Here is a 16,309-nt window from a genome sequence, read left to right as displayed (position 1 = left end):
ACCCTATGCCTATTGCCCGCCAGGCTCCTCTGTCTGTGGGGGTTCTCCAGGCAAGAATACTGGAGTAGGTTGGCATGCCCTCCTCCAAGGGATTTTCCCAACCCAGGGATCAAAGCTGAGTTTCTTCTATCTCCTGCATTGGCAGATGGGTTCTTTACCACTAGTGCCGCTTGGGAAATCCCGAAGTGTCAGTCACTCAGTCGTGTCCAACTCTTTGAGCCCCATGGACTGTATACCCAGCCAGGCTCCTCCATTCATGGAATTCTCCAGGCAAGAACACTGAAGTGGGTGGCCGTTCCCTTCTCCAGGGGATCTTCCTGACCCAGGGTTCAAACCCAGGTCTCCTGCATTGCAGGCAGATTCTTTACCATCTGAGCCACCAAGGAAACCCAAATAAACTATGGTTCAATTTTTAAAAATATTTAGCTTCATACCATGGTAAGGGCCATCACAGAGAAGTATAGGATGCCTGAAGACTCAGAGAGAGAGGAATCCACATAATGTGGACCAGCTTACATGGATGCGTTGGGATGGAAAGGAGCTCTGCACATTTGAGAAACTGAAATAAGACCAATAAGGCTATAGCTCAGGAAATGAGGGAGAGAGGAGCCTGACTCAACCAGGTTCACCAATGTATTAGCTTTGGGTAGGGGGTTGAGACCCACTCCAGTGTTCTTGCCTGGAGAATCCCAGGGATAGGGGAGCCTGGTGGCTGCCGTCTATGGGGTCACACAGAGTCAGACACGACTGAAGTGACTTAGCAGCAGCAGCAGGGGGTTGAGAGGAAGATAGGGAGCTTCTCCAGCCATGAAAAATAAAGTTCACTGAAGCTTAGCCTTCTTCTGATGTCCTCTTTTCACTTGCTCAGTGATCTTGAAAGAACACTGAGTAAGTCCGTCTTCATTTTGCTTGATGAATTAATATGCCAAAAGTAGGTGGTAAAGAGAAAAGGGAGGGAAAGTAGTGCAATAGATAAATATGATGAAACAGGTATGAGATGTTCTCCACTGGACAATACTTATCAGGAATGGCAGATCAAGAAGGAAGAATCTTTAGTCTCAAAATTAATAGCAGAAGAAGTACAGTAGTATAAATATGATGAATTAGAAATGATACGCTCTGCATTTTATGATATTTATCAGGAATTGTGATATTAAATGGAGAAGGTGTTAGGCCAGTAGTTCCAAACTTGTAACATATCAGAATTACCTTGGGACCTTTCTTTTAAGCTTGTTTTTTGTTTGTTTGTTTGTTTTGTTTGGAAAAGTCTAGAATCTCTGAGTTCTCAATGTACTAGTGTTGGTGAGCCACTGCCTTAGGTATGTGGCTTAAAAAAGGAAGGAAAAAAAAAAACCCTTTACCTACTCAAAAGCAGATAAGGTATTTAAAAGGCATTAAAAATGTTTGTTCATCTTCTTGACAGAGCCTGCTGAAGTTGTGTCTGCGATGTCTTAGAGCAGCTCAGATGTCAGTACTTGTGGATACTGAAGTATACATCCTGTTGATCGAGAGTGAAAACTGCCCTCCAAACGCAAAACCCAGGTCTTGATGACAGTTATAAGGGCTCAATTCTCCCCTCCCAATATGACACTGCATTGGGGTGCAGCTCACCTGACAAGAGGCAGAGGTAGAACAAGGGTTTGGAGCCCCAGGCCTCCCTGGAAGGTGTGTGGTCTACAGGGTTTTTCTGGACCTCCTGTTGCTCTGCCAGGCCCACTCTTCCCCCATCACTACCTCTATTGATATCGCTTTGAACCTCACTAGGGGTGGGAAGGATTCGAGCCAAGGCAGTGCCCCAGGTGAGTCTACAGAGGAAGGTCCTTTGTCTTTTCCCAGCGGTGCAGGTGTGGTAATACCAGCGCCCAGAGAGAAGAGCAACTTATTCACTGTCACATAGTTCAAGGGCTGGGGCCAGCATTAGAGACCAGTTCCCTAAGCCCACAGCTCTTTCTACCATTCATGGAAGTGGTCTCGCTTTACCCTGCTATTTTGAAGAGAATATTCTTTCTGATTTCCACTCAAGCCCCAGTTCTTTCATCATATCCATATCCTTGCAACGAGAGAGTAAGAGGGTAAATGACCTCAGTGTTACTCACTTCTGGGTATTCATGCTCTAAAGGACACCCATTCCAAAGAAAAACCTAACCCAGAGGAATATGGGCCCCATAGCACAACGACAAACTTCAGGAACCGGTTGTGGAAGGACTTCATTGGACCACATCACGTTAGGCCGACAACCTGTCACGAGAAAAAAAGTCCTCTGTGCTAACTGAGATTTCCAGGTGGTGCTAGTGGTAAAGAATCTGCCTGCCAATGCAGGAAATGAAAGAGACTCAAGTTACATTCCATCCCCTGGAGAACCCACTCGAGTGTTCTCGCCTATAAAATTCCATAGACAGAGGAGCCTGGCGGGCTTCAGTCCATGGAGTCACAAAGAGTTGGACACAACTGAGTGACTGAGCTTTACGATCGTTGGGACTTCTAGACTCTTCCAGGTGCCATCCTCATATATCAGTCAGGGTCTCCAGACACAAATGCAATCCAGGTTATTTTAAACATGATGGAAATCTATTTTTCAAATTCTGGGTGGTTCGCAGGATGCCCAACTGGACAGGAAAATAAGATTAGGGGAATGGATGGGAACAAGGAAGGCGACAAAGCCAGGGTCACATCATCAGAGCCCTGAAGAGACCCATCTTGTACCAACACCTTTACCATCATGCCCACTGCCCCCCAGAAACAGGATGAGGCTCTCTGCTCTTGCTGCTGCCCTCAGAATGGATTCCCTCTTATCCTTGCTTCTTGCTTCCTAGCTCCCAACTCAGTGTTTTAAGTGAGGCGTCTGATTGAACCCAAGACTAGTGCCTGTTTACAAGCTGCAAGACAGGCTGGGAGAGAGAGTATGCTAGCAATAACCTCCTCCCTTCTAGCCCCAAGTCCATCCTCGCTCTGCAGGGGACGGGCTCTCTACAAACAAAGTTCTCCCTTATTCTTTTGCAAGTTTGCCTTCAGTTAGACTCTGTGAATGGGAGACTCTGAAAGAAAACTGACAGATGAGATGAAGGGAGAAGATTTTTTCTGTCTCCCGTCGGCATCTTTCCAGCAGCAGAAAAGAGTTAGAGCTCCACTCTCTAGATCACTTTTCAAGCCAGACACATTTGCACCTCCTTGGAAATCCAGCACCAGCTGGCTCTGCCTGCTGACACAGTAGATCAAGTACCACTGGAGCCAACTTCCCCTCATTTCAGAGGGCCGAATACCAGCCGCAGGGCATTTTAGAAGATTGAGTGCCCACCACACAGCCCCCAGCTCTGTCCTTCCAAAAGTGTGAGCCCCAGCTATGCCTGGGCCCCTTCTATGAACTTTTAGATCTGATAACCCCAAATCTTTTATTCTCCCAAATCTAGGAGTGATGGATGCCTCAGCCCCGCCTCCTTTTGGCCTTTCATCCTCCCAATACTCATGTAACCAATTCATATTTTTTAATTCTCTCTGTTTGAAATACAAAATATGGTGGTTTCAGTGTCCTTTAATGAACCCTGACTGATAGTGTCTGACCCTCTCAGCTTTACATTGGAATGCTGGTTTTACCTCATTCCAAGACTCCCCTGGATAGGGAATTCTTCATCTGTAGGATTCATCTGTAGGGATGAGATTAAGATGCTGAATATTAAAAAAAAATGACAAATAGCCATTATGTCCACCTTGATTTCCCATTAGGCTGTGGGAGCTGGCAACACCTCGTGTTAGTCATTCAGTTGTACTCAACTCTTCGTGACCCTGTGGACTATGGCTTGCCAGGCTCCTCTGTTGATGGAGTTCTCCAGGCAAGAATACTGGAGTGGGTAGCCATTCCCTTGTCTAGAGGATCTTCCTGACCCAGGAATCGAACCTGAATCTCCTGTGTTGCATGCAGACTCTACAGTCTGAGCCACCGAGCAACACCTTGCTACCCTTCAAACCTGGACTTTAGATCCAGATGTGTTATTGATTTGCTATATGACTTTGGACAAGTCTGCTTCCTGCTAGAAGCTTCTATTTGTACATGTGTTAAAAAAAAAAAAAAAGAGGGGAAAGTTATTGGGCTGTGAGAACTCTCTAGTCTCCTTTATCGGCTCATTCCCAGAGGTTCCAAGCCATCCACAGCTTCCTCTGGGCATTTCTGGCTCTGGAGGTAGTTTTGAAAAGAGAATGAGAAGGAGAAGGGAAATAAGGAGTCCTGGGTCTGCCTGCCACCACAAGTAACACCTAAAAATCCTACTCAAGGTATCCTCTTGAGTAGGGCTCTAAGGGGCAGAGTAATGAGCAAACAGTTGACAACAAGGAGACACAGCACCTTCCATATAAGGACCTATGCTCAACCCTGAGGGCTCTGCACAGGAGTGTCTGAGCACAGAGTACAGACACTGTCATCCGCAAAGCACACTGGGCCATTTACAAGGACCTCTGTGGTCCATGAGGGCAGAACGATTCTGTTCCAATTGCTCATGCATGTAAATTTCAATCAAGAACTGAGAGTTACCTATGGGATGGACAAACATCAGTTGCCTCTCAGATTTGGCAGGGTTCCTGAGCTTCCATATTTTCTCAACTTTAGAAATACTCTGAATATTAGTCCACCACTTTCATCTAACAGATTGGAAACTGAGATTCTGAGAGGAGTACCTCTCCACCCTACCCTATCCCAACCGGGCCATACATTCAATGAGGGGCAAAGTTGAGACTCATTTCCACGTCTTTATTCCCAGAGAAGTGCTCTCCCCATAGGATGCAGATTAATGATGACTTTTTGGTAATTTGGCCTGCATTACAAAGATGCACAGGACTGGAACAGGCTTCCCAGGAGAACAGAGGTGTGAAGGCAAGAGTAATGTAAATGTAGGAGACACCACACACAAAGACCACTTGGCCAGGTGGTCACTCTGCAAAACCGCCAAATGAGCAGTGTTTTGGAGGTCTGCAGCACAACCCTGCCTGATCCTCCCCAACTTTCAAAGATTCTAGTATTTTCTCCTAATGTCCTTCTGTACCAGGAGCAGACACCAATAAACATGTTAAACCTCTATTTTTTTTTTTTCTCACTGATGGATTGCCCCTTAAGTATCATTCCATCCACAGGTTCTGATAAAATCACTTAGATCTTGAAGATTCCTGGACTCTCCTTCTTGAGATGACAATTTTTTAGAAGACAATTTCTGGAGGACCCACACTTTAGACAAGTCCTTCCTACACTAAGTGACGAGCCAGGCTCTTCTGTCCATGGGGAGCCTCCGGGCAAGAATACTGGAGTGTGTTGCCATGCCCTCCTCCAGATCTTCCAGACCCAGCAATTGAACCTGCATGTCCTGTGGCTCCTGCATTGGCAAACAAATTCTTTAACACTGAGCTACCAGGGAAGCCCCGTAAGTGACCCTAAGTGACCCTAATGTAAGTGTTTGCTAACATCATTTTCAGAAATAGTCATAAATTTAAGCAGCCCTTTTTAAAGAGGGAGAAACTGAGAGTTGAGAAGATGATAGGTCTTACTTGACCAGTAAGTGTACCCCAGACTCTCTTTAGAAGCTCTTGGTGCAAGTCAAAGCAAACAAGGCGTTTATTCAAAAATGACATGCAAGATGTGTGCTGTGGGGCTCCCTTCTCAAGCCTTGCCTTCTCTTACCTTGCCCTGTCTTTTGGGGACCCCTTTTTTTGTTCACCCGGGCTTCTCCATGTCTTTCCTCTTCCTCTCCCCTCCCCGCTTCCTGCTTCCATTCTATTCACTTCCTTATTTCATCTGTTTCAATTATCTACCAATTGCTGCAAATAAACTTTCCCCAGGGACTTCCCTGGTGGTCCAATAGTTAAGATTCTGCCTTGCAATGCAGGGGACGCAGATTCCATCCCTAGTCAGGGAACTAAGACCCCGCAAGCCACGTAGCAGCTAAGCCCACACATTACAATGGCTAAAGCCCATGGGCTCCACAGTGTACCAGTCACAACTAGAGAGTCCAGGGGCCACAACCAAGATCCCGCATGATGCAACTAAGACCCGGTGCAGCCAAATAAAGCACTTTTTTAATTCCCCAAACTTGGTAGTTTAAAACAAACATTTTATTTTTTGTGGGTGAGGAAATGGGAAGGAATCAGCCAGGTGGTCCTCTCTTGGGGTCTTCATAGGGTTGATGCTTGCTGGAGGCTCTGATGGCTTGCGAGCTCATTCATGTGGCTGGAGACTGATGCTGCTCCTTAGGCAGAGCTTCTCTGGGGCTGTGGACTAGATCACCTACAGGAGCCTCTTTAGCGTGATCATCTCAGTGTAGTTGGTCCCCTCCCTCTCTGTGGCAGATGCATGAGTCCTTACCAAGATGGAGCTGCCCTCTATTAAGCCTCAAGCCTTAGGGCTCCTCACTCAAACAGACCCCTTGTAAGACTCTGAGAGTGGCCCAGGTAGTATGCTCCATATCATCTCTGAAAGCAAGATCTTTTAACCAGCCAGCCTGCTTTCTCTTTCCACTCCATCTTTCCCCTCCATCTTTCCCTCTCCTGTGCCGTGATATTTATGGCATCCAGCTAAAAGGAAGTTGAGTTGGGGAAGCACCTGAGTTTGGAATTAGTGGGATATATTTAGATGTGTGCATGCTAAGTCGCTTCAGTCATGTCTGACTCTTTGAGACACTCTGGGCTGTAGCTCTCCAGGCTCCTCTGTCCATGGGATTCTCTAGACATGAATCCTGGAGTGGGTTGCCATGCCTTCCTCCAGGGGATCTTCCCAACCTAGGGATCGAATCCCCATCTCTTATGTCTCTTGCATTGGCAGGCTGGTTCTTTACTACTAGGGCCACCTGGGAAGCCCCTGTGTTTAAGTAGTCATTCATGTATGTATGATACATCTATGTACTGTGCATCAGTTATTTCTGTTAGGTAGTTAGAATAGGAAAAAGGAGTCCAGAATGGCAGTGGCTAAAAGACAAGGAAGGGAAAAGTCCATGAAAATAGAACAAAGGAATGTCCGAGGACCGGAGTGAGGTCCTCAGGTAGAACAAACAACACTCCTGCTAGCCCAATCTACACAGGGCAGGCCCAGGGGGAGGAGAAAAAACAAATAAAGGGGAGCCAAAGGGCCAGGGGTCTCTCTCTAGCTCGCTCGCTCTCTCTCTCCCCGGCTCTCTCGCTCTCTTCTCTTCACGTCTTTTGGGTCAGCATGCCTTCACACCCCGAGGATGTATTTTCCTTTAATTTTCTAAATAAAACTGAGCTGTAACAAGATGCTGTGACACGGTCTGTCCGAGAGCTTTAACATCCATTGCTTCAAATTTTTGTTGTGAGGAGACAGGACCAAGGAAATTACACACTCCCATGACATTTCTATGTATCATAAGTTGCTGCCATCTGTCTTGGTGCAAAAAGGGTGCTAAGCAACATTCCTACCACCCACATGACACTAAGGAATGGGGCTAGAGGTTGTGTTGTAATAAAATGTACAAAATGCACCTAGAAGGATGGGATAGTGGAGGGAAAATAAGGTTTAAAATGTATGGAGCAAGAAAAATCATTCTGCAAACAATTCTTCCAAATATCAGAAAAATAAATCTATAAAGAGAAAAAAATTAGTTCTTACAGAAGCCTGTTCAGAGCAGGTGTTCTTTTTTTTTTTAATTGGAGGATAATTACTTTACAATATTGCATTAGTTTGTTGCAGAAACCAGTATTCGAGAAACCAAGCACCACACTCAGAGAGTCGGAAAACTCAGGTTTATTACGCCGGTGGGCCCAGAAGAGTTAACACTCCAAGCTCTGAGCCCTGAACAAAGGGATTACAGATTTTTATAGACAGACTGTAGTGGGCAACACTAGCTGTTAATAGGCTGGTTTAAACTAAAAAGGGGTTTCGCGTGTGCGGGAACAGCAGTCAAGATGGGTAGGGGGATGCCTGACCTGGACAGGCATGATTAAGCAGGTTTGCAGGGGTTGGGCAATTACAAAGAGCAGGATAAGAGTGAGTGAAATAAACTCCAGTTCCTAGTATTGCAAGTCCCCACTTTCTGAAACTATGTGACCTACATGATCTACAATTTGCAAGGGGCAAGCTGAGTTACAGAGGCAGAGGGAGAAAGAGGTTATGTTAAATTTTAACTTTTCCTCTTCAGTTTCTGTCATATATCAACATAAATCAGTCACAGGTGTACATATGTTCCTTCTCTCTTGAACCTCCCTCCCCCATCCCATCCCAAGAACAGATGCTCTTTACTAGCAAGAATATACTTGATAATTCATTATGTACAATTTTAAATGTACCATACATTTTCTTCTTTTTTGATGGAATTATACAAGGAGAATTTACTAAAATTCCTGTATCTTTAGGGCACAAACCTGCGGGAGAACCACAACTATCACATATGGCTGTTATTTATGCACCCCCACCATAATCAAAATAGAAAGATAGTCATCTTTTGATCAGCCACAGTAAATCAAAGACTGAATTATCTTTCCATAGACATTGACTTTTACAGAAATAATGTCCTACATTTTAAAAAATGGATAATTCATCTAAATGGATTTTGTGCAATTGGTAGTACTAGCTAGCTTTTTAAACTTTGCAATTGGTGCAATTTCCTTTCTCACTTGAAATAATATTCACTTTTAAATTTAATGTGCATTCCTTTTTTTTCTTTTTTCTCGGTCTCAGTCCGTTCTCAGCACACGCTCCATCACCTAGTTCCCAGAACTCAGACTGCGCAGTGGTCACGTCATCATCGACCAGGGCTTGCAGGGGCCACCCTAACGTCACCCAAATCTTAGCCTAACTGCCTCCCCCTAACCTCCCAGCCCCTGGGTCCCTGGCCTCATTTCGCCTGACACGTTTTCATAATCGTCTCAGGCTCCGGGCCAGCAGCGCCGCCAGCCATGGGGCCCGATCATATAAAGTAAATACTGCGGCCTCATCAGGGGGCTGCATCGTGGACCCGGGAGCAACTCTGTCCCCTACGCCACTCGCTACACCCCACACCTGCCAACCTCCCTGTCCTGCTTCTCGCGCCCCCGCCTCCCCGGCAGGTCCAGCCGACTCGGCCTCCCCCTGGGCTGTGTGTGCATTCCTTTTTAAAGGAACTTCCAAGCTTTAGTCCAGACAAAACCTGGACCTGCTCTGTTTCCATTCTTAAGCAAATTTATGGCAATTGCACCAGGACAAAAATATCATCAGCCCTCTACAGGATTTTCATACTCTTCTTTCATACTCCGTTGGTGTCACTGGGAGATCCAATGATGTGTTCTCTGCAGAGGGAACAGATGTGAATTATTCAGCCGCAGAGAACTCAGACCTCACAGAGCGCTTTATTGGGGTGAACTGGAGGTTTCCAAATGATAAATGGGGGCCCTGAAAGTTGAAGAAATAGGGTCACACACTGAGAAGGGATCAAAGAGCAAAGGTCATTGTGTTTGAAGAGTAGCTGAGCTGGAGTAAAGGATGTAAGCAAATCATGGGGCTCCTCAAGGGAACCGCCAAGGTCTTCGCAGCTGAGATGCAACCAGTGGAAGCCTGTGGAACATCTGTCAGACACACCTGGAGAGATCCCTGGAATAAGAGCCAAATCCTGGAGGTTGTTCCAGCTTTCTTTATCCCAGCCAGCTGACTGACCCTGCAAGACAACAGGATGAAAAATGATGTCCTGGTGAGATGCTGGGGCCCTTCTCACCTTCAGGACCATAGCTTGCAATTAATGGAAGAAAGGAGATGGAGTCATTTTTATATCATTTTACAGGGAGAGAAAACAGAAGTGGAGTGTCTTCAGGGGCTCATACAGTGATCGTGTGTTCTGGTTTTTCCAATAGTCCCAGTTTATGCCTGTTGTTCCCAGTGTAATAATTAATGGCATCTCCCTTCGCTCTTAAAAGTATCTTGATTTGGTCAATAAAGCATGTAGTTGCCCTGGCTATAATCACTTTAAGAAAATAAAAAGAATCAGTGACGAGGTTTGATAGAAGTTAAGGCCTGGAGCGACTGGCTGGTGCATGGCGCCCAGCTCTGGGTCGGTTCACTGGGCCTTCTTCTGACTTGATCTCAGCTACTGTACCACCTCTGCTTACTCTGTCTGTACCCACCATTCATTTCATATTCACCCACATCCCTTGGACCACTGCTCCCTTTCCCACCCTCTCTTTCCCAAAACATCCTCTACTTACCCTTCTGTGAGCTGCATTCTTACCTCTGGATCATAAGCCCCAAGACTGCCAGGCTTCTGGAATGGACTAGTCAACACCAGGCCTCCCAGGGTGGCCCAGGTTAGCATGGAGACTGGGACTTACTTCTCTGGGGGCAGATAGCATGGCAGACACTTTCAGATTGGAAGTTGTTATTGTTCCCTTGGCAACCTCCATAGATAAATGAGGAGCAGATTTCTTTTTGCTGATCATACCACCAGCGCACAAAGTAGGCGTTGCAGGGGCCAGGAACCTTTGGCAAAGTGCACACATCTGCAGGGAGATTGAGGGGCAGAGCTGTTTGGATGTCTGCCTCCTAAGGAACATTCCAAGCATGTGCAAAGGCATGGGATGGAAGGACAGTGGGATGCAAAGGCATGAAAATTTTAGCACACGGCACAGAACTCATCCTGCATGGATATTTCAGGAATGTTTACAGTAAAAAAATCCTGAACGGAAGCATTTACTGAGCAGCTGTTTTGTGCACAGCCCTAGGAGGTACAAATAGAGTTCTTTAGAACCTCAGAGTCTGAAGCACGATGAGCACACAGTTATTAAAGGGTCAGGCATTGTTCTCAGTACTTGATATATATTAACACATAGTCTTATGAGGTAGGTCCTCTTATCATCTTCATTTTTCAGATGAACAAACTGAGACTCAGAGAGGCTAAGTCACTTCCCTAAGGTCACATATAGATGGTAAGGGATTTGAATGTAGATAGTCTGTTGCTTTTAACATTGAGACAAGATCCTTTACTCTGACTGGCAAGGCCCTGCCTTGTCAGAGCTTTCTCTACCTACTCTAGCTTTATCGTGCTCATCTCTTACCATACTCATGCTCTTCTCTGCTCTCTGGGCTTCCTAGCTTGAGGATGGTGTCTTCTCACACAGGGCCTTTGCACATGCTGTTCCCTGTGCCAGAAACGTCTTCCCTTCCATTTTTCCTACCTTCTATCCATCTTTCAGATCTTAAATCACGGATTCCTTTCCTGTCCCCCAGGCTACATTGAGCAAGTGGAGCCCATCACGGGTGTCAAGGCCACAGTAAATGTTTGTTTAATGAATGAATAATGCTTGATGAACAAGGTCTTCTTTAGAGCTCAATGATAAGGGCAGAGAGAAAAGAGTGTAAGAGATCAAAGATGTCTAGGAGAGGCATCCAGAATTTCTACAGACAGAGAGACCAGAAAAGAAGCTAGGAAATACAGATCATATACCCGTTTTTTATAGCTATCATGTCACCTGCCACCGTGCTGGCATTTGATGAGACTTCCATAGCTACTTAGCACCTCAGAGGATCACAAAATACTCACACCTTTCTTAGAAACAGGAAAACTAAGACCCTTAGAGGAAAAATTACATTACTCACATCACACACCCAAATAGAGGCAGAAATGAGATGAAACCCACGTCTGTCAACACCCTCCCCAGCCCAGCATTGACAGGATTTGTGCCAAGTTGAAGATGCATCTGGTCTCTTGGTCAGAGACCAGTCATCAACAAGCTAGGGGAAGAGTATGACAATACCAGCACAGGTGGCAGAAAGTAGCCGTAGGGGTGAGGGTGTCAGGTAACCCAGGGGATTGGTGAGTTACCTTTGTCGATATCTAAACATTTCTTTCCACAGCTAAACTGGCAACATTTCATCTTCTTTGGGCAATCTCTGCTGTTCGTACATAGGTCTCTTTCTTGTATTTCACATCTTACCCTGTTTCGGGGACAATGCCCTGAGGGACAGAAGGATATACTCATCTGGAACCTTGAAGGGGTTGGAGCCCTCCCTTCCCAGGGCCAGGACACCATCACCAAAGGAGGGAAGCTGTTTTCACTTCACCTCTCACCTTCAGGGAGCTCAGAATTTCCCCAACGATATCCCCACTCCCAACCACATAACCGCTCAACATCTGATCTCTAAACCCATCATCCATAAGGTTCCAGGGACAGAGATGCTCGTCCCAGGACTATTCTGGTCACTTGGCCTTTCCGTATTTGGATGTTCCCTGGCTGGGGGCAGGGGGGGTTGCAGCTCTCAGTGGTTGCGAACTCCCTTTCTGGAATCAGGGCTTTTGAATTCTGTGCATCCCTCGGTGTGGCAGAAACTGTCCCTGAACCTTGATTTTCTTCCTTTGCCGAGAGGGCTGTTTTGAGGATTCATGTGACAAACCTTGTAAAGCCATTGTCAAGCTGCCCGGGACATCAGCAGCATCCCCACCCGCCATCCCCATCCTCCTCCTGCTCATCATTATAACCAGTACTGACTGAGTGTTTGCTGTGTCCCTGTTCTTTTCCCTTCAGCCCTCCTTACAGCTCTTCTGGGTAAGCTTTGTCACCATTCACATTGTGTAAAAAAGGAGGTGCTGTAAACTTGCCAAGTTCACACGGCTACCAGGGAGTGGAACAAGATTTGGCCCTGCCATGCGTGGCTCCGCTGCTATCTGAGGGCTCAGTTTTCTCTCTGCTGCTAATGGCAGGGGTCTTCATTATGTCAGCATTTCCGGGGACCTTCAAAGACCCTTCTTTACCCCAAAGACAAAGATCCCCTGTAGGTGCGGGTGTGGGGGTGGGGAGACTTTGGAAGGCTACAGTGAGAAGACTTAGAAGTTGATGTAGCTGGTGCTGGGGGCAGGGAGTGGCCTTTCTTATGGGGAATTTTCCCAACTTCCCTTAGTCTGTTTCATCCAAACCCTTCCAGGAAGAAGCCCTTTCATAATTATGGTGGGAAGTCAGTTGCCACAGGCTCGGGTTCCTGCATTCACCAAGGACATCTTAACCAGGAGGAAAGGGGCTAAAAGGAAGTCTCCGGATACAGTTCTTTCTCCCCCAGGATCCCAGACAGAGGTGGGGGAACACATTTCTCATCAGCAAAAATTTTTGTTCCTTCCTCCCAGCCAAGTTCAGTTTCTCCACTAGGAAGACTGAGTCTTCAATTCTTGCCTTGATACTTACTTTGATACTTACTTAGAAAGAATGCCTCCACCAGCCCAGGTTCCTGGACACCCCCCAAGAGAATGAATAGTATCAGGATTGGCAAAACTCTGAGGAACCCCATTATAGGAGGGACTCGCCTGGCTGGCAGCACCAAAACCAGGAACTCCTGCTCTGCAGCTTCTGCTTCTGAACTTTGGCTGCCCCGGCCTACCTTGACACTCCAGGAAACCACACATCACTGGAGCCAAGCCAGCCACACTCCCTCTTCTGGAGAACGACAAGCCCCGGAGGCCGTCAGTGGGACTAGCTGACTCCCACAACATCAACCCTTGTGGGGAAGAGCTCTTTGATGGACAGCTCCCTCTTCTCATCTCATTGAGGCTGTCTGGCTTTCTGGTCAACCAGGGAGGAGAACAAAGCTTGTCAGGGGCTTCTAGACCCCCTAAGCAGAAGGGTATATTTGATTTCAGGATCTTCTGTTTTCCAGGGGGAGTTTGGAGATCACGAAGATCCCAGTTCTCTTGTCTCTTTCTAATCTTACTCTTCTCCTGACATATCTATTTTGGTCTGCTTATTTTTCTCACACTGCTTTTGTTTTTTGTTTGTTTTTCCTTCTCTTGACACCTTTCTGTTATACTGCCTATTATTTCTCTCTTTTTCTTTGCATTTCCCTCTGTCTGTTTCTCTTTCTCCCTGCCATTCATCTCTCTTCTGTCTTTCTCTTCCTTCTTTTTGGGCCACCCCTTTTCATTGTGTGTGCGTGCTCAGTCATTCAGTTGTGTCCAATTCTTTATGACCTTACAGACTGTAACCTGCCAGGTTCCTCTGTCAGTGGGATTTTCCAGGCAAGAATCCTGGAGTGGGTTGCCATTTCCTTTTCCAGGGGATCTTCCTGACTCAGGGATCAAAGATCCCTGCATCTCCTGCATTGATGGGTGGATTCTTTACCACAGCACCACCTAACTGGATAGGCACCACTGTTCTTTAATCATTGTCAAAGAGTAAAGGTATTGTCATGAGTAGCATGTGGGGGAAGAAACAGGCTGATTTCAGAATGAACCAAATATTCAGAGTGCCTGTTAAAGTTGTGGTGCTTTGAAAGCAGGAGAGGAGGTTATAGCTAACGGAGAGCTTCTATCACCTCTGAGTGTACTTTGGAATCAGTGATGCAGGGAGTGGAGGAGGGGGGAATAAATGTCAGTTATGACCTCATAGCTAGCTGCAGCAGTGGGGCCTGAAGAATGTTCTGTTGAACTTTCCAATCTAAGGCTTGCAGCATCCGTAGGTCATATTCTTGGCTTGTCTCTGATTTTACTTGCAGCTGTAGGAGACAGTTCTAGTTCGTTATTTTTTTTCCTAATCCATTTTGTAAACTGAGGTGAAATTCATATTACATAACATCAAGAATTTTAAAGTAACAGTGCAGTAGCTTTTCAGTACCTTCATAATATTGCACCTTTCACCTTTATTAATTCCAAAACATTTTCATCACTCCTAAAGAAAACCTCATACCATTAGCAGTCACTCTACACCCTCTCCAGCCTATTCCAGCCCCTAGCAGCCACTATTCTCTTTTTATCTTTATGGATTTACCTGTTCTGGATAGTTCATGTAAATAGAATCTCATAGTATATGACTTTTTGTGTGTGATTTATTCAGTTCAGTTCAGTCACTCAGTCGTGTCCTACTCTTTGAGACCCCACGAACTGCAGCACACCAGGCCTCCCTGTCCATCACCAACTCCCAGAGTCCACCCAAGCCCATGTCCATTGAGTCAGTGATGCCATCCAGCCATCTCATCCTCTGTCATCCCCTTCTTCTCCTGCCCTCAATCTTTTCCAGCATCAGGGTCTTTTCCAATGAGTCAGCTCTCAGCATCAGGTGGCCAAAGTATTGGAGTTTCAGCTTCAACATCAGTCCTTCCAATGAACACCCAGGACTGATCTCCTTTAGGATGGACTGATTGGATCTCATTGCAGTCCAAGGGACTCTCAAGAGTCTTCTCCAACACCACAGTTTAAAAGCATCTATTCTTCGGCACTCAGCTTTCTTCACAGTCCAACTCTCACATCCATACATGACCACTGGAAAAACCATAGCCTTGACTAGACTTGTCTTGACTTGACTAGATGGACCTTTGTTGGCAAAGTCATGTCCCTGCTTTTTAATATGCTGTCTAGGTTGGTCGTAACTTTCCTTCCAAGGAGTAAGCGTCTTTTAATTTCATGGCTGCAATCACTATCTGCAGTGATTTTGAAGCCCAGAAAAATAAAGTCAGCCACTGTTTCCCCATCTATTTGCCATGAAGAGATGGGACTGGATGCCATGATCTTCGTTTTCTGAATGTTGAGCTTTAAGCCAACTTTTTCACTCTCCACTTTCACTTTCATCAAGAGGCTCTTTAGTACTTCTTCACTTTCTGCCATAAGGGTGGTGTCATCTGCATATCTGAGGTTATTGATATCTCTCCCTGCAGTCTTGATTCCAGCTTGTGCTTCTTCCAGCCCAGCGTCTCTCATGATGTACTCTGTATGTAAGTTAAATAAACAGGGTGACAATATACAGCCTTGATGTACTCCTTTTCCTATTTGGAACCAGTCTCTTGTTCCATGTCCAGTTCTAACTGTTGCTTCCTGACCTGCATACAAATTTCTCAAGAGGCAGATCAGGTGGTCTGGTATTCCCATCTTTTTCAGAATTTTCCACAGTTTATTGTGAGCCACACAGTCAAAGGCTTTGGCATAGTCAATAAAGCAGAAATAGATGTTTTTCTGGAACTCTCTTTTGCTTTTTTGATGACCCAGCGGATGTTGGCAATTTGATCTCTGGTTCCTCTGCCTTTTCTAAAACCAGCTTGAACATCTGGAAGTTCACGGTTCACGTATTGCTGAAGCCTGGCTTAGAGAATTTTAAGCATTACTTTACTAGCATGTGAGATGAGTGCAATTCTGCGGTAGTTTGAGCTTTCTTTGGCATTGCCTTTCTTTGGGATTGGAATGAAAACTGACCTTTTCTAGTCCTGTGGCCACTGCTGAGTTTTCCAAATTTGCTGGCATATTGAGTGCAGCACTTTCACAGCATCATCTTTCAGGATTTGAAATAGCTCAACTGGAATTCCATCATCTCCACTAGCTTTGTTCATAGTGATGCTTTCTAAGGCCCACTTGACTTCACATTCCAGGATGTCTGGCTCTAGGTGAGT

The 16,309-nt window shown here is 45.9% G+C and overlaps 1 protein-coding gene and 2 non-coding genes across 3 annotated transcripts; all 3 read right to left on the bottom strand.

Annotated features, from left to right (window-relative positions):
- Positions 1-8,656: 8,656 nt before the first annotated feature.
- On the bottom strand, positions 8,657-8,739 carry LOC147360133 (small Cajal body-specific RNA 18). The gene has a single exon (XR_015140069.1).
- A 67-nt stretch (positions 8,740-8,806) lies between these two features.
- LOC147360132 (small Cajal body-specific RNA 17) lies at positions 8,807-8,949 on the bottom strand. The gene has a single exon (XR_015140080.1).
- Positions 8,950-9,727: 778 nt separating this feature from the next.
- Positions 9,728-13,228, bottom strand: LOC147360131 (WAP four-disulfide core domain protein 6A-like). The gene is made up of 3 exons (XM_086330851.1): positions 13,138-13,228; positions 11,775-11,906; positions 9,728-10,452 (listed from the first exon to the last, which is right to left on the bottom strand). The coding sequence occupies exons 1-3, from the start codon at positions 13,226-13,228 to the stop codon at positions 10,262-10,264; spliced, it is 414 nt and encodes a 137-aa protein (XP_086186977.1). The 3' UTR covers positions 9,728-10,261.
- Positions 13,229-16,309: the final 3,081 nt, after the last annotated feature.

The sequence above is a fragment of the Bos grunniens genome, chromosome 13 (assembly GCF_055505025.1).
Source record: "Bos grunniens cultivar Pamir isolate PY7600 chromosome 13, Bosgru_T2T1.0, whole genome shotgun sequence".
NCBI classification, from domain to species: Eukaryota; Metazoa; Chordata; class Mammalia; order Artiodactyla; family Bovidae; genus Bos; species Bos grunniens.
This window is presented reverse-complemented; position numbering and strand designations above follow the sequence as displayed.

Excerpts from the sequence above, each read along its gene's own strand:
- LOC147360131 (XM_086330851.1), bottom strand. The coding sequence starts at position 13,228 with ATGGGGTTCCTCAGAGTTTTGCCAATCCTGATACTATTCATTCTCTTG. Across the intron at positions 11,907-13,137 it reads GGTGGAGGCATTCTTTCTAA|GGCATTGTCCCCGAAACAGG; the intron begins GTAAGTATCAAA and ends TCTGTCCCTCAG. Across the intron at positions 10,453-11,774 it reads ATGTTTAGATATCGACAAAG|ATGTGTGCACTTTGCCAAAG; the intron begins GTAACTCACCAA and ends ATCTCCCTGCAG.